We start from the raw sequence: 18235 nt of genomic DNA on the forward strand, positions 1-18235 counted from the left end.
TGCTAGACGAAGTATACGGTGGTGTTGTGTGTACATTTATACCCAGTTTATCGTTCAAAAGGAATTTTATCGAAGCGGAATTTAACGATTTTTCATTGTCCATTACTACTGTTTTTGTCGCGCCAAAGGCTACCAATAACTCCCGTAGTGGTACCTTTAAATGTTCCGCTGCTTTTGAATTCACTAACTTTATTTGTGCGTAGCAGTTTTGAAAATTTGTCTATTGCCGTTAAGATGATTTTGTTTTGAGTCGAGTAAAGGTCTATGTGGATTATTTCTCCTGCATAACATGGTATGGGTGTTGATTGAATCTCTTGATTTGGGGGGTGTCTTTGGTATTTAGAAAGTTTGCAAGTTTGGCATGCTTTTACTATTGCTTCTATTTTTTTCCTCATTCCTGGAAAAAAACTTTAGATAAAATCTGTTTTTTGTTTTCTATTGCGTTTCTATGGGCTCTAGTATGTTCTTTGGTTATGATTTCCGTAGTTTGGATCTGCGTAAACCTAGCTTTATAATTCCTAAAATGTTCTGGAAATATCAGCTGAATTTTTCCCATGATACTTTCTGAAGTGAAAATACCATTCACTATCCTAGGATCTAATTTTGCTTTTAGGATTTCTACGAGATCACTTTCCGAATAGTTTCTTCGAACTACCGTGTGTCTGTGATAGGTGGGATTGGTAACTCTAATGTCGTGTTTTCGTTTTCGCCTGTGAGAAGTATTAACTGATTTTTAAATACATTGATAGGAATGTCCATAGTCGGTACTAGTTCGTGCCCTGAGCTTTCATCACTATGCATAGTAGCTGCTGACGTACTACTGGCATTTATGCTGGTAGGATTTCTCGAAAGTGCGTCTGCTACTACATTTGAGCTACCCGGTTTATACTTCAAGTCGTAGTTGTATTCTTCTAGGTAACTCTTCCATTTTTTTAGCTTCGTGTTGTTGTTTTTAGGACTAAGCGCATAGGTAAGCGGTTGATGGTCTGTATAAATGGTCACTTTTGATTTCCCATAAAGGTACATTCTCAATTTTTCTAAGGCCCATACTATGGCTAGCATTTCTCTTTCATTCGTAGCGTAATTTTCCTCTGTCTTAGACAATGCTCTGGATATGAATGTGATCGGTCTGCCATTTTGTTCTAGTGAGGCACCTATCGCTATATAAATCGGGGTATGCTAGTAATACATCCTGTGAAACTAGTGCATTCTTAACCTTTCCAAAAGAGTCCAATTCTTCCTTGCCAAAACGAATTTCGATTTTGTTGGAGACATTCTTTTTCGTTCTCCCGTGTTCGCCACGCAGTAGATTTGTGAGGGGTCTTGCTAGCTTCGCGAAATCCTTAATAAACCGCCTATAATAACTAGCTAAGCCCAAGAAGGATCTCAGTTGCTTCAAGTTTCTTGGTGTAGGGAAATTTTTTATAGCTTGTACCTTTTCTGGGTTGGTTTTAACGCCTTCGGTCGATATTACTACACCTAGGAAATCAACGATATGTTTTAAAAATTTGCACTTGTCGACTTGCACTTTCATGTTTGCTTCTGCTAAGGTAGAGAATACCTGGGCCAGATGGCTAAAATGTTCCTCCTCTGTTTTGCTGAATATTATGATGTCGTCGATGTAAACGTAGCATATTTTCCCTATATGTTTTCTTAAAATATCGTCGAGAGCTCTTTGGAATATAGCTGGGGAATTTTTTAACCCGAAAGGGAGTCTGGTGAATTCATATTTTCCTCCGTTTATAAAAAATGCAGATTTTTCTATGTCGGATTCTTTTAAAGCGATCTGATGAAATCCACTCTTTAAGTCAAGGACGCAGAAGTATTTGTTGTTGCCCAATTGAGCAATCATTTCTCCAATTTCTGGGATAGGGTATTTATCCGAGATGGTGACTGAATTTAATTTTCTGTAGTCGATGACCATCCTGTATTTCTTTTTTCCCGAACTGTCGCTTTTTTTTTGGGACGATCCATACAGGAGAGCCATAGGGCGACCGTGAGGGTCGTATTATACCATCTTTTAATAGTTCTTGGATTTGCTCTTCGACTACTTCCTTCAAGGAGGCTGGGTACGGGTAGTGTTTTGAGTAGACTGGAGTGTCTGACGATGTTCGAATTTCACCTTGGACATTGGTAGCATAAGTCAACCTCATGTCCGGACTTGCAAATAACGATTTGTATTCCTCTTGGAGTGCTTCTAGCTTTAACTTTTGATGACCCGATAATTGATCTGAGTTGATCGTGTGGACCTGCTGAGCTCGCATCTGTCTCACTTTAACAACATGAGAGTTGTTGACTTGTAACAAATCTTTTCCTACATCTATAATGGCATTTAATTCTTTTAGTGTGTCATTGCCTAGAATTCCATGAAACGATTTTAAATTTGGGAGTAGAAAAAAATTATAGGTTTGTTAGGTTCGTTAAAGAGACCCAGGTGGACATGCTCCGTAATCAGGATACGTCCACTTACAGTATTCGCGTAGAATTTACGCTCATTTGGCTTTATGTTCTTGGCTATCTCGGGTTGGATATAGCTTTTTTTTGAACCGGTATCTATTAAGAAATGGTATGCTGTTCCGTCTTTGTCCCGGACTACAAAGTACCGTAAAGATGTACCTCGGCTCCGATGTGGAACTGTCTTTGGACTTTGTTTGGGAGATTCGTATTAAACGGATTTACTCTCTTTAATAAACTGGTTGTGTAGGATTTATGTTTGGTCTATTCATGTAGTTCACGTTTTTAGTCATTATGGAACCGTCCACTTCCATAGGTGTAGGCTTGGGTTGAGGCTTTGGGGCGAGAGGTCTAGGTGGTGCGTTAAAGAAGGTTTGGTTACTGTTACGGAAGGGGATATTTTGGTGAATACCATGATTCTGTGGGAAATTGGTTTGGGGTGCGAAAGTATTTTGAGTCTGCCTGGGGTTGTACCAGTTCATATTGTTGTATGGTTTAGGGGGAAGTACCGGAGGGTATGACCACTGTGGGGGACGTTAATTCTGGTGTATTGTCCTATTTTGTGTGTTAGGTTTGGACGAGAGTGCTGATAACCTGAGCCGATCGAGTTTTTAGTGTGCTTATTGGTTAAGTCTTCTATCATCTGCAACGCATGTTTCAAGTTAAGTGGTTGCGCTAGACTTATTCTATCCGATAGATCACCGTTCAGGCCCCTAATGAAGGTATCTAGGGCTCTGTCCCTTATCTGTTTTGACAAGATTGCCATGACCTCAGGACCGTGTCCCATGTTTTTCATTTGGCTGATAATTAAGGACATCTGATGGTTCAATGCAAGGTAAAACTCGTGGATTGTGCTATTCCTCTGACTCATAGAAAACAATTGATATTCTAGTGTTCCCAAGTCTCGTCTGTCTGAATATTCCTCTAGAAGGCATTTCGAGATTGCCTCCCAATGTAACGCGGTGTTATTCACCTTTAGTACTATGTTCGCATGTCCCGTAATTTTATCTCTAACCGTTAGTAAAATCGCGAAGTATTTTGGCGTTCCTTGCAAAGGAGCAAAGGCATCCATTACGCGCGAGGTTGAAGCGAACCAAGTTGTAAATTCTGCTGGATTACCAGAGAATTCTTTTAGACATTTCACTAAGTCTGGAACTTTATCTACCTCATTCCAATTATCTTGTAAATTTAGAGTTAAGTCTCTGTATTCTGAGGTTACTGGCTGGGCCAGCTTCATTTGTTCGATATAAGACCCCATTCTTGCTGCTAAAAGACTATCAATGGCTGCATCTAAACCTTGTATGGATATAGCCTCTATATTTCTGTTCGCGGCAGCTGAGGTTGACGCACTCTGCGACTCTGTCGTAGGGCGACCTCCTGGCTGAAGGACTGCGGCTTTTACCCAACTGTCGTTTTCAGGCATTTTCGATTTCAAAAGAAATTAATTCACTTCAACAAAAAACAAACGCTTGCACTACGCGTCGAATAATTATTCGAAAGACAAGAAAATTTGTTCGCGACGCGATACCGTTTAGAAAAAAATTTTGAATGGAAATGGCTTTTGGTTTAAAAAAAATTTTGTTAGTAGAGGTAATTATTATAAATGTTAGTTAGTTTTTCCGTTTCTTATGATGCTAATTCGTTTCTGGTTTTGATTTTTCTCTTAAATATTATTTCTTTCTTTTCTTCGTTTTAGTTTTTCTTAACTTTTAACTTAATTTACATTAGAATAATTTTCATTTCGGTGCTTGTATTGGTTGGTTGGTAGGGGTAATTGCTTTTCCCACGTTGAGGTACTAACGCTCCGAATCCAGACACTTGTTGTACCAATTTTTCCTCCGAACGGATACTAGAGGAATGCAGCGATCAGTTTTTGTTATAACCCCGTCTGACCTCAGCGAAGTTTTGTTGGCACTGCGTATATTTCGGTTATCGTTCTAAAGGCGTATTTATTTACGTTTACTTTGATTAACACTTATCACAAACGCGGGGTCCCTGCTCGGGCGCCAATTAAACACAATCTTAGTTAGTCGCATAAAAAAATAAAGTTTTATTTGAATTTATTTAATATTGAGTAAACATTTGAAATCTATCTTTTTTACTGGAAGACTTTGTGACTACTAGACTGAGCTAAGATCGCGGAGTTCTAACGAAGTGACAAGTTTATACTAGGATTAGAGACTGAATTGTGTAGATCGATTATGTTTGAATGAAGCCTCTGATTTTGGACGTCGATGGTGACAGCGACGCTTGTTGAGTCCAATGGTCCAACGCGAGCGTGGAATCTGTTTATCATGAAATTGATTTGGGCGACGTGATGGCTGGTGCACCGAACATGATGCTTATTGCCGAATTGAATTATGGGATTGGGCGGCTTGCCGTCTGATGTACCGAATTTGACACCATTACCCTAGGAATGTTTAGTCTGGCGATTGTGTGAAGACGATTGTGTGTTGCAGGGTTATCGGGTGACATTCTTGGCGGTGCCTTCTATGATCATGCCGATGCTCATTACGTCGATGCTCATTATGATAACTCTTGAATGTTCTCTATGTGTAGTGTGAGTGTGATTGTGATGGTGAAGCATATCTGGTCTTAACTCCTCCCCTCTTAAGTGCGGACGTCCTCGGTCGCTACCATATATTGTACGGGTGTAACCGGCATTACTATTGGTGGACTGCTTTCTTCTGGCCTGTGGTTGTATTTCTTCTTGATCACCCAGTATATGATTGCTGCGATCGCTTAAATTGCTATGACGATCCAATAGGATGATGAAATTATGACATTGTCAGTCTGGATTTTTTCCAGGCTGTTCGTGTTATTCAAGTGCAGTTCTTTGATCATCTCCAGAGATAGGGTTTCGCCTTGGTGCTGTTTGTCCGATAATAGTTGAAGTAATGGAGGTTGGACTTCTACTTCACGCTTTGTCTTCATGATGTACCACGAATCATCAATGTTGATCGTGGCATTCTGCGATTGTATTATAAAAGTTCCGTCCAGAGTAAGGTTTTCTCCATCGACGTTGATGATACCCTTGAATTGGTTTAGCAAGATCGTGCCAGGAGCTACCTCCGAGTGTGATTTCACATGCTGATTGTTAGTTGTTGGGCAGGTTGGTTTTTTTCTGTGAAAATACGCTCCTATGCATTTGCTATTTTTTAAGTCAATCAAATCTTCCAGTTTACATAATATTTTGTTGTTTTGATTTTTACATTTATTCTTATTAGCTAAACCAAAGTATTGTTTATTACATTTTAATATGTGATTATAATCTATTTTTTCGATTGTTTTTCCATATTTTATGGGTAATGCCATGATTTTTTTACATTGTTCTTTAATCACCCTAGGTATGCTGACAATATAAAAAAGAGCTATGCCATCTGAAGCGACACTTACTTCAGCAAATTCTATAAGCTCTTCGATATTTACAAACGTTAGGCTTTCCTCAGCATATGTTTCGATAATATTTATTTCTGCTGGTGATAAGATCAAGGAATTTATTGTGTTTGCTTTAGCCCAATCTATTGCATAAATGATATTTGTGATTTCTTCTCTTAAGAGACTCAGTTTGAATTTTGTTACTTCTATTTCTTTTACTTTTTCGTCTGTTTCTGGTTTGCTTTTATGTAATAAGGTGTTAGTTATCTTAATTAAATCGTTTATCTTATTTTCTACTAGTTTATTGATTACTACTTGTTTGTTATTATTTTTGAGCTGTTCATTGATTTTGTCGATTACAATTTTGTGATCCTGGTGATCTGGGGTACCCGCGAGCCACTTCCACGCTGTTCCAAGTATGTCGAGAGAGCGTTTAACTCTGAACTTTATAGGCTTTAATCTTTTGATCTCATTTTCAATTCGGGTTATTTCGTAAATAAGGAAAGGGTAATACGGGTTTGTTTTCGTTGAATTTCGTACGACCTCTTTTAACACCGACAATGCCTGTTGATACTTTTCTACTTCTACAACGTGTATAATTTTGAACGTTCCATTCTGCCTCGCTGCCATCTCAGTTTCCAGCATTACTACTCTCGATTTTGAGTAATCCAAGTATGTTCAAGTATGTCGTATGTCCCCAACAGACGGGTATCAATATTAACCTGTCGAAGATGGATATTGGTCAGTATTTCAACTGGTTCTTATGTACTATCCTGCCTGACAATGTTTTAACTTTTGTATTCAAATCTTCAGCTACTTTTTCGTTTTTATATCTTGATGTTAATTTAGAACCCAATCTCTTATTGATTTTGACGTAAATTATTTCTCCTGGGTCATAAATTTTTATGGGTTCTTTGGGTTATGGTATTGTAAATCTGCAAGTTGTTTGTCTGAAATTCTCTTTGAGGTTTTTCCTCTTTCCAATGCTAACTTTTCTGGAGAGTGTGTCAATTCTAAAGCAAAAAAAGTTTCTATCGGTTTTTTGTTAGTTGTACTGTGAATAGTCCTATTGTATTCATCTACTGCTCTGAATATTAGGTCTTCAAATTCTAATTCCGGATGCTCAATCTTTAGCCATCTCATTAATTCCGTGAATGTGGAATGGAATCTTTCTACCTGACCATTGCTAGACGAAGTATACGGTGGTGTTGTGTGTACATTTATACCCAGTTTATCGTTCAAAAGGAATTTTATCGAAGCGGAATTTAACGATTTTTCATTGTCCATTACTACTGTTTTTGTCGCGCCAAAGGCTACCAATAACTCCCGTAGTGGTACCTTTAAATGTTCCGCTGCTTTTGAATTCACTAACTTTATTTGTGCGTATTTTGAAAATTTGTCTATTGCCGTTAAGATGATTTTGTTTTGAGTCGAGTAAAGGTCTATGTGGATTATTTCTCCTGGATAACATGGTATGGGTGTTGATTGAATCTCTTGATTTGGGGGTGTCTTTGGTATTTAGAAAGTTTGCAAGTTTGGCATGCTTTTACTATTGCTTCTATTTTTTTCCTCATTCCTGGAAAAAAAACTTTAGATAAAATCTGTTTTTTGTTTTCTATTGCGTTTCTATGGGCTCTAGTATGTTCTTTGGTTATGATTTCCGTAGTTTGTATCTGCGTAAACCTAGCTTTATAATTCCTAAAATGTTCTGGAAATATCAGCTGAATTTTTCCCATGATACTTTCTGAAGTGAAAATACCATTCACTATCCTAGGATCTAATTTTGCTTTTAGGATTTCTACGAGATCACTTTCCGAATAGTTTCTTCGAACTACCGTGTGTCTGTGATAGGTGGGAAATGGTAACTCTAATGTCGTGTTTTCGTTTTCGCCTGTGAGAAGTATTAACTGATTTTTAAATACATTGATAGGAATGTCCATAGTCGGTACTAGTTCGTGCCCTGAGCTTTCATCACTATGCATAGTAGCTGCTGACGTACTACTGGCATTTATGCTGGTAGGATTTCTCGAAAGTGCGTCTGCTACTACATTTGAGCTACCCGGTTTATACTTCAAGTCGTAGTTGTATTCTTCTAGGTAACTCTTCCATTTTTTTAGCTTCGTGTTGTTGTTTTTAGGACTAAGCGCATAGGTAAGCGGTTGATGGTCTGTATAAATGGTCACTTTTGATTTCCCATAAAGGTACATTCTCAATTTTTCTAAGGCCCATACTATGGCTAGCATTTCTCTTTCATTCGTAGCGTAATTTTCCTCTGTCTTAGACAATGCTCTGGATATGAATGTGATCGGTCTGCCATTTTGTTCTAGTGAGGCACCTATCGCTATATAAATCGGGGTATGCTAGTAATACATCCTGTGAAACTAGTGCATTCTTAACCTTTCCAAAAGAGTCCAATTCTTCCTTGCCAAAACGAATTTCGATTTTGTTGGAGACATTCTTCTTCGTTCTCTTCTTGCTAGCTTCGCGAAATTCTTAATAAACCGCCTATAATAACTAGCTAAGCCCAAGAAGGATCTCAGTTGCTTCAAGTTTCTTGGTGTAGGGAAATTTTTTATAGCTTGTACCTTTTCTGGGTTGGTTTTAACGCCTTCGCTCGATATTACTACTCCTAGGAAATCAACGCTATGTTTTAAAAATTTACACTTGTCGACTTGCACTTTCATGTTTGCTTCTGCTAAGGTAAAGAATACCTGGGCCAGATGGCTAAAATGTTCCTCCTCTGTTTTGCTGAATATTATGATGTCGTCGATGTAAACGTAGCATATTTTCCCTATATGTTTTCTTAAAATATCGTCGAGAGCTCTTTGGAATATAGCTGGGGAATTTTTTAACCCGAAAGGGAGTCTGGTGAATTCATATTTTCCTCCGTTTATAAAAAATGCTGATTTTTCTATGTCGGATTCCTTTAAAGGGATCTGATGAAATCCACTCTTTAAGTCAAGGACGCAGAAGTATTTGTTGTTGTTGCCCAATAGAGCAATCATTTCTCCAATTTCTGGGAGAAATTATTTATCCGAGATGGTGACTGAATTTAATTTTCTGTAGTCGATGACCATCCTGTATTTCTTTTTTCCCGAACTGTCGCTTTTTTTTGGGACGATCCATACAGGAGAGCCATAGGGCGACCGTGAGGGTCGTATTATACCATCTTTTAATTGTTCTTGGATTTGCTCTTCGACTACTTCCTTCAAGGAGGCTGGGTACGGGTAGTGTTTTGAGTAGACTGGAGTGTCTGACGATGTTCGAATTTCACCTTGGACATTGGTAGCATAAGTCAACCTCATGTCCGGACTTGCAAATAACGATTTGTATTCCTCTTGGAGTGCTTCTAGCTTTAACTTTTGATGACCCGATAATTGATCTGAGTTGATCGTGTGGACCTGCTGAGCTCGCATCTGTCTCACTTTAACAACATGAGAGTTGTTGACTTGTAACAAATCTTTTCCTTCATCTATAATGGTATTTAATTCTTTTAGTGTGTCATTGCCTAGAATTCCATGAAACGATTTTAAATTTGGGAGTAGAAAAAAAATTATAGGTTTGTTAGGTTCGTTAAAGAGACCCAGGTGGACATGCTCCGTAATCAGGATGCGTCCACTTACAGTATTCGCGTAGAATTTACGCTCATTTGGCTTTATGTTCTTGGCTATCTCGGGTTGGATATAGTTTTTATTTGAACCGGTATCTATTAAGAAATTGTATGCTGTTCCGTCTTTGTCCCGGACTACAAAGTACGGCAAAGAGGAACACTTCATCCTAAAAATTAACCGTATCCTCGATTTGTGGGTAAGGATCCTGTACTGTAGGTTGTGTTGTTTCTCTATCTTGCGGACTTAATTCGGACATACCACCTTGAGTGGTGGGGTATTCTTGTTGTTGTTCATACTCCGAAAATTGTGAGTATGGGACTGTTTGAAAATAGTCTTCCTGTTCTTGGTATCCGGACAACTGAGCTTCGGTTACATTGACTTGAAAGTCTTCTGGTGGTGGGGCACTGTATTGCCCGTCCTGTACCTCGGCTCCGATGTGGAACTGTCTTTGGACTTTGTTTGGGAGATTCGTATTAAATGGATTTACTCTCTTTAATAAAACTGGTTGTGTAGGATTTATGTTTGGTCTATTCATGTAGTTCACGTTTTTAGTCATTATGGAACCGTCCACTTCCATAGGTGTAGGCTTGGGTTGAGGCTTTGGGGCGAGAGGTCTAGGTGATGCGTTAAAGAAGGTTTGGTTACTGTTACGGAAGGGGATATTTTGGTGAATACCATGATTCTGTGGGAAATTGGTTTGGGGTGCGAAAGTATTTTGAGTCTGCCTGGGGTTGTACCAGTTCATATTGTTGTATGGTTTAGGGGGAAGTACCAGAGGGTATGACCACTGTGGGGGGACGTTAATTCTGGTGTATTGTCCTATTTTGTGTGTTAGGTTTGGACGAGGGTGCTGATAACCTGAGCCGATCGAGTTTTTAGTGTGCTTATTGGTTAAGTCTTCTATCATCTGCAACGCATGTTTCAAGTTAAGTGGTTGCGCTAGACTTATTCTATCCGATAGATCACCGTTCAGGCCCCTAATGAAGGTATCTAGGGCTCTGTCCCTTATCTGTTTTGACAAGATTGCCATGACCTCAGGACCGTGTCCCATGTTTTTCATTTGGCTGATAATTAAGGACATCTGATGGTTCACTGCAAGGTAAAACTCGTGGATTGTGCTATTCCTCTGACTCATAGAAAACAATTGATATTCTAGTGTTCCCAAGTCTCGTCTGTCTGAATATTCCTCTAGAAGGCATTTCGAGATTGCCTCCCAATGTAACGCGGTGTCATTCACCTTTAGTACTATGTTCGCATGTCCTGTAATTTTATCTCTAACCGTTAGTAAAATCGCGAAGTATTTTGGCGTTCCTTGCAAAGGAGCAAAGGCATCCATTACACGCGAGGTTGAAGCGAACCAAGTTGTAAATTCTGCTGGATTACCAGAGAATTCTTTTAGACCTTTCACTAAGTCTGGAACTTTATCTACCTCATTCCAATTATCTTGTAAATTTAGAGTTAAGTCTCTGTATTCTGAGGTTACTGGCTGGGCCAGCTTCATTTGTTCGATATAAGACCCCATTCTTGCTGCTAAAAGACTATCAATGGCTGCATCTAAACCTTGTATGGATATAGCCTCTATATTTCTGTTCGCGGCAGCTGAGGTTGACGCACTCTGCGACTCTGTCGTAGGGCGACCTCCTGGCTGAAGGACTGCGGCTTTTACCCAACTGTCGTTTTCAGGCATTTTCGATTTCAAAAGAGATTAATTCACTATTACATTAGAATAATTTTCATTTCGGTGCTTGTATTGGTTGGTTGGTAGGGGTACTCGCTTTTCCCACGTTGAGGTACTAACGCTCCGAATCCAGACACTTGTTGTACCAATTTTTCCTCCGAACGGATACTAGAGGAATGCAGCGATCAGTTTCTGTTATAACCCCGTCTGACCTCAGCGAAGTTTTGTTGGCACTGCGTATATTTCGGTTATCGTTCTAAAGGCGTATTTATTTGCGTTTACTTTGATTAACACTTATCACAATTGCCGTTTACTTCACTTGATCAACTTTTAAACGCGGGGTCCCTGCTCGGGGACAATCTTAGTTAGTCGCATAAAAAAAATAAAGTTTTATTTGAATTTATTTAATATTGAGTACACATTTGAAATCTATCTTTTTAATGGAAGACTTTGTGACTACTGGACTGAGCTAAGATCGCGGAGCTCTAACGAAGTGACAAGTTTGTACTAGGATTAAAGACTGAATTGTGTAGATCGATTATGTTTGAGTGAAGCCTCTGATTTTGGACGTCGATGGTGACAGCGACGCTTGTTGAGTCCAATGGTCCAACGCGAGCGTGGAATCTGTTTATCATGAAATTGATTTGGGCGACGTGATGGCTGGTGCACCGAACATGATGCTTATTGCCGAATTGATTTATGGGATTGGGCGGCTTGCCGTCTGATGTACCGAATTTGACACCATTACCCTAGGAATGTTTAGTCTGGCGATTGTGTGAAGACGATTGTGTGTTGCAGGGTTATCGGGTGACATTCTTGGCGGTGCCTTCTATGATCATGCCGATGCTCATTACGTCGATGCTCATTATGATAACTCTTGAATGTTCTCTATGGGTGTAGTGTGAGTGTGATTGTGATGGTAAAGCATATCTGGTCTTAACTTGTAATAAGGTGTTAGTTATCTTAATTAAATCGTTTATCTTATTTTCTACTAGTTTATTGATTACTACTTGTTTGTTATTATTTTTGAGCTGTTCATTGATTTTGTCGATTACAATTTTGTGATCCTGGTGATCTGGGGTACCCGCGAGCCACTTCCACGCTGTTCCAAGTATGTCAAGAGAGCGTTTAACTCTGAACTTTATAGGCTTTAATCTTTTGATCTCATTTTCAATTCGGGTTATTTCGTAAATAAGGAAAGGGTAATACGGGTTTGTTTTCGTTGAATTTCGTACGACCTCTTTTAACACCGACAATGCCTGTTGATACTTTTCTACTTCTACAACGTGTATAATTTTGAACGCTGCCATCCCAGTTTCCAGCATTACTACTCTCGATTTTGAGTAATCCAAGATAGTCGTATGTCCCCAACAGACGGGTATTAATATTAACCTGTCGAAGATGGATATTGGTCAGTATTTCAACTGGTTCTTATGTACTATCCTGCCTGACAATGTTTTAACTTTTATATTCAAATCTTCAGCTACTTTTTCTTTTTTATATCTTGATGTTAATTTAGAACCCAATCTCTTATTGATTTTGACGTAAAATATTTCTCCTGGGTCATAATTTTTTATGGGTTCTTTGTTTTGGTTATGGTATTGTAAATCTGCAAGTTGTTTGTCTGAAATTCTCTTTGAGGTTTTTTCTCTTTCCAATCAATTCTAAAGCAAAAAAAGTTTCTATCGGTTTTTTGTTAGTTGTACTGTGAATAGTCCTATTGTATTCATCTACTGCTCTGAATATTAGGTCTTCAAATTCTAATTCCGGATGCTCAATCTTTAGGCATCTCATTAATTCCGTGAATGTGGAATGGAATCTTTCTACCTGACCATTGCTAGACGAAGTATACGGTGGTGTTGTGTGTACATTTATACCCAGTTTATCGTTCAAAAGGAATTTTATCGAAGCGTAATTTAACGATTTTTCATTGTCCATTACTACTGTTTTTGTCGCGCCAAAGGCTACCAATAACTCCGTAGTGGTACCTTTAAATGTTCCGCTGCTTTTGAATTCACTAACTTTATTTGTGCGTATTTTGAAAATTTGTCTATTGCCGTTAAGATGATTTTGTTTTGAGTCGAGTGATTTGATCTAGCAGTGGACTGTACCTTGAAATTATGTTGGATAACTTCACCTTGTATTTCTTCACTACTGAATCAGTTGAGTGCCAATTTATTACTAAACCAAACGAGAAAAAGCGCTGTCGCAGCAGCGCACAAATATGTGTGTGTGTACAATGCTTATGTATGTGTCGATTCTTACAACTACATCTGACTTATCGATAAACGCAATCCGTTCCTGAACATCCCGGCCCGCCCTGAAACACAGTTTCTGAACGGGGCAATACCGCAACCTTGGTGATTGGCCGAGTTAATTCTCCCGAAGAGGTCTTGAGTCTAACCGCTCGAACCAATTGATCCTTGCCTGGGTAGGCTTCGAGAACCAGCGCCAGATGCCAGTGAGCTGGTGGGGTGTTCGATTCCTTTACAAGCACCACATCTCCCACTGCTATATTTGGTGTTGTAGTGGTCCACTTTGGACGCTGTTGCAATGTGGTAAGATACTCCTGATGCCATTGCTTCCAGAAACCTTGCATCATAGATTGGATACTTTGCCAGTACCCAAGTCGGCCCACGGGGATGTGGCCTAAGTCTGCCTCTGGTATAGTTGTGAGAGGCCTGCCGGTCAAGAAATGTGCTGGCGACAAATAATTGATATCTGTGTCCGAGTTGTAGCACAAGGGTCGTGAGTTGACCACCGCACTGACTTGTGCAAGTAGAGTTCGCATCTGCTCGTAGGTGAGAGTAGATTTCCCAATGACTCGGCGAATATGCAGCTTTACGCATCTGACTGCAGATTCCCATTTTCCTCCCCAATGAGGAGCATGTGGTGGAATGAATACCCATTGAATGCCATCATTCGCCAGAGCATTCCTAACCTTTTCGATGTGTGGTTGAGATGCCAGCAGCTTCTGCATTTCATCAAGAGAGCGTTTAGCTCCAATGAAATTCGTTCCGTTGTCGCTATAGATTTTGTTGCACTTGCCACGCAAAGAGACGAAACGTCTTAGCGCGGCCAAGAATGAGTCGGTGCTCAAGTCCGTTACAAGTTCCAGATGGATTGCCGATGTGACCAGACAAACAAATAGGCATATGTAGCCCTTACCAATGCGCGGTTTGCGCCCCTTTCCATCCTTAAGAAGGATTGGACCAGCATAGTCACATCCAGTGTTTACAAATGGAAGTGCCTGAGTGACACGAATGCTGGGTAGATCAGCCATCCTTTGTTGTGATGTATGATGCCGCTGTCGAAACAAGCCAAACAGTCGTGTGTGACTTTCCTTATCAAGTTCCTTGCCCCAAATATCCAGAATGTTCGACGTACCATACAAAGAGTGATGAGACGCCAGGGTGCAGGTTGACCCTGTGTTCGTATTCAAGTATCAGCTTGGTGATGCGATGAGATTTCGGTAGCAAAACTGGATGTTTCGCCTCTGTGGACAATTGCGAGTGGTGCAAGCGTCCTCCAACCCTGAGTAGTCCGTCCTTGTCGATCATTGGCGAGAGTTTAGCCAGCTGAGATCGACTTCGCAATGGTTTATTTGCGAGTAGCAATTGATAGTCATCCTGAAAGCAGGTTTGCGCGTGGCGCAAGCATACAATGCGTGCCGCGGTGATTTCCTCAAACGTAAGACAGTTTGAGCCCTTGTCCCCAAATGGACCCTTCGTGCGCCGTAGAAAGCGAAGGACATAACCAACCGTGTGAACGAGCGTCAACCATGAAGATACTCGATGAACAAGATGATCAAGTGGATGATCAGGAGTTGCCTCTACTAATGCAGTCAGACAATTGCTTTTGACTTCCTTTTCTATGTTCTTTTCTGAAATATTCAAACAGACTTCTGAGTTGTTTAACCTTACCAGAAACTGATCCGCGTCACGTATCCATGACGGGCCATTCCACCATAACTGAAAGTCCTTTAGGTCTGCAGCCATGAGACCTCTGGATGCGCAATCAGCTGGATTTGATTTGGAGTCCACATGACGCCAATAATGCCTTGGAATGGTGTCCAGAATTTCCGAAGTTCGGTTCCCAACAAATGTCTTTAGTCGAGAGGGTGCGTATGATAGCCAATAGAGAACGATTGTGGAATCGCACCATGCAAAAACCGTGACCTTTTGATGTCGAAGTGCCGCCTTTATCGAACGTATGAGTTGACTTAGGAGAAGTGCCGCGCAAAGCTCTAGGCGGGGCAGAGATTGCTGCTTTAGCGGAGCCACCCTAGACTTCGCAGCCATAATCGATGTAGAAATGAGCCATCCTTGTTGATTACTCTGCTGTATACTACAGCAGCGTATGCCTTCGTTGATGCATCGGAGAATCCATGCAATTCAATGTTGTCGGTGTCGTTGACAACAACCGGGGTATTTGAATGTGTTGTAGCATATCCAAATCTGCTCGCCATTTGAGCCAAGTATCGCTAGTTGCTTAGGGAGTTTGTCATCCCATCCCAAATCGAGAAGCCATAATTGTTGAAAGAGTATTTTGAATTGGACCACAATTGGTGCAAAAGCCCAAGTGGATCGAAGATCGCGAGACATCCGATAAAACTTGTCGTTTTGTACAATCGACATTTCCTTTTAGACCAACATTATAAGACAATGTATCAAGACCAGGTTGCCAGTAAAGTCCAAGAACCTTGACTGGAGATGATTGTGTAGAATCAGTTCCTTCTGTTGGTATGCGAGGTGTGTTTGATACCCATTTCCCAAGCTCCAAATTAGCACAGGACATAAGTTGAATAAGTTCCTTTCGATTTTGTATCAGTTCCTCCTCACTGTTTGACCCAGTGAGCACATCGTCGACATAAAATCCTCTTGTAAGATTTTTGCAGCATTCGGGAATTCCTGCTGATGATCAGTAGCCAGTTGCTCTAATACCCTAACAGCCAGGAATGGTGCACATGAGGTGCCATAAGTGACGGTGCATAGTTGATAGTGTTTGATTGGATCCGATGGCCTTTCTCTCCAGACAATTTTTTGGAAGTCGCGGTGTTTGTCGTTCACCCAAATCTGCCGAAACATCTTGACTATGTCGGCTGAGAATACAAATTTATACATCCGAAAGCGCAAGCAGACAGCAAATAGATCGCGTTGAATGCTAGGCCCTGTAAAGAGATAATCGTTTAGTGATTTGCCTTTGGTGTCGCAAAATGATCCGTCGAAAACTACTCTCAGCTTCCGACCCAAAACCGGGTGATGTGGTAATAAAACCGTTGTGCATTATTGACTTCATCTGGTGGCAGTTCGCGCATATGCCCCAAATCGAAGTATTCCCTCATAAAGTTGACATATTTTGCTCTTAGATTTGCATCTTGTTGTAGGCGTCGTTCCACCGATTGGAAACGATTAAGAGCTCCTTGTAGAGTATCCCCAAATTCAGGATTAGTGACCTTGAATGGAAGTTCCACGATGTACTTCCCTTTTCATCTCGAGTGTGCGTAGCGAGAAAGTGTTTCTCCACCTGCTCATCATCAGGTTCTAATTTGGTTGTGGAACTGATGTCCTCTAGCTCCCAAAACCTCTGGAGCGAAGCGTTAACATCAATGTATGATGTCAAAGCGAAAGCGTTGTTAGCTTGGGGCATCGTTATAGAGCTGATGACCCATCCGAAAATCGATGATATTGCAATGAGTTTGCCCGTATTGTCGTACAACTTTTTCCTGTGATTGTAGACCAAACGTGTTCACCGCCCAAAAGAACGTCATTGGAGCGCTTGTGGTGAATTCCGAGTCAGCGAGTTGAAGATCGCTAAAGACATCAAGTGCAGATGCGTCAATGTTTTGCCTTTCCAGTGTTGATGTGATTTTGCCAAGAACATGAGCCTGTACCGTTAAGTGATTGTTTTGAATACCTTGACTTTATCTGAAGCGTGCTGCTTCCCCTTGTGGTGTCAGCCTGAACCGAGAGATTCCTGTGACCAAAATGGATGATGCCGACCGTGGCAATCCAAGTGCTTGTATGCATCGTTCTGATACATATGAAAGTTCCGACCCAGTATCTAGTAAGATACGACATGTAATGTAGTCTCCATTTACCTTTTGAACATAAACCGTTGCAGTAGGCAATATGCTTCGATTTAAACTATTTCCTGTTTTCAATTTCGCAGAGCTTTGTGAACAAACCGTTGCTGGTGCACTCCATTATGAGCCACTAGACTTGTTGTAGACAAATCGTGATGAGAAGCGTTTGGACTACGCTGATTCTCCCTTTTTCCTTGTTGCAAGTTCCTTAAAGCCATTGAGTTACCTGGATCATGGATCAGAGAATGGTGTTTACCTTTACAATATTTGCATGAGAATGATGATGGACAGTTTTTGACCATATGCCCTGATTTCAGGCAATTATAACATAAAGCCTTTTCCCTGATGAACATACGACGTTCAGCAACTGTTAAATCCATGAATTGTTGACAGCCATACAACTTATGATCCGTCGCCTGACATTTGGTGCAGCTGCCAGCTTGAACTGCAACCATCGAATGTGTGACACGTTTTGTGTGTGTGATTTGCGCCGGCGTTTTGCCTCCAAACGCAATCTCCCGTTTGCTGAGCTCTAATTCCTCACAACGATCATCTAAGAACTTGAAGAATTCCTCCAGTGTGGGCGCCTCGTTGCCCATGCTGCGCTCAATCCACCTGCGCCGTGTATCAGCGTCAAGCTTTTCCAATACCAGATATTGTATCCAGCAGTCCCGTCCTGTATGATTGATCGCATCCAGACCGCGAACAATCTCATTTGTGCCATCTGATACCTTGCGTAAGATGGACACATCAATTTGTTTGTCGTTGGTAGACCCATAAATTTCTCCAAAATGAGTTCACAATATGGCGTGGCTATTGTATCTTTCCTTTAAGCGTTCCAAGCAGTGTTGTAAGCCGTGTCAGTTATCGCAGGTGCCGCACCAAGTTGGCAGCATCATCGACGAGCAGTGTTTTTAAATGATGGAACTTTTGAGTGTTGGTTAACTCCCTTTTGTTGTGTATCGTGCTCTCATAGATATCTTGAAAAGCTGGCCACTCTGTGTAGAGTCCAGCGAACCGTTTATTTGA

At 40.6% G+C, this 18235-nt stretch overlaps 1 protein-coding gene across 1 annotated transcript; it reads right to left on the minus strand.

The window, feature by feature from the left end:
* Positions 1-13399: 13399 nt before the first annotated feature.
* Positions 13400-14404, minus strand: LOC124462004. The gene has a single exon (XM_047013403.1). It carries the CDS (start codon positions 14402-14404, stop codon positions 13400-13402), a length of 1005 nt encoding a protein of 334 aa, XP_046869359.1.
* Between the last annotated feature and the right edge of the window lie 3831 nt (positions 14405-18235).

Source organism: Drosophila willistoni, unplaced genomic scaffold, assembly GCF_018902025.1.
Source record: "Drosophila willistoni isolate 14030-0811.24 unplaced genomic scaffold, UCI_dwil_1.1 Seg815, whole genome shotgun sequence".
In the NCBI taxonomy this organism is placed as follows: Eukaryota; Metazoa; Arthropoda; class Insecta; order Diptera; family Drosophilidae; genus Drosophila; species Drosophila willistoni.

Coding starts and splice junctions, on each gene's coding strand:
- LOC124462004 (XM_047013403.1), bottom strand. CDS start 14,404: ATGGCTGATCTACCCAGCATTCGTGTCACTCAGGCACTTCCATTTGTA.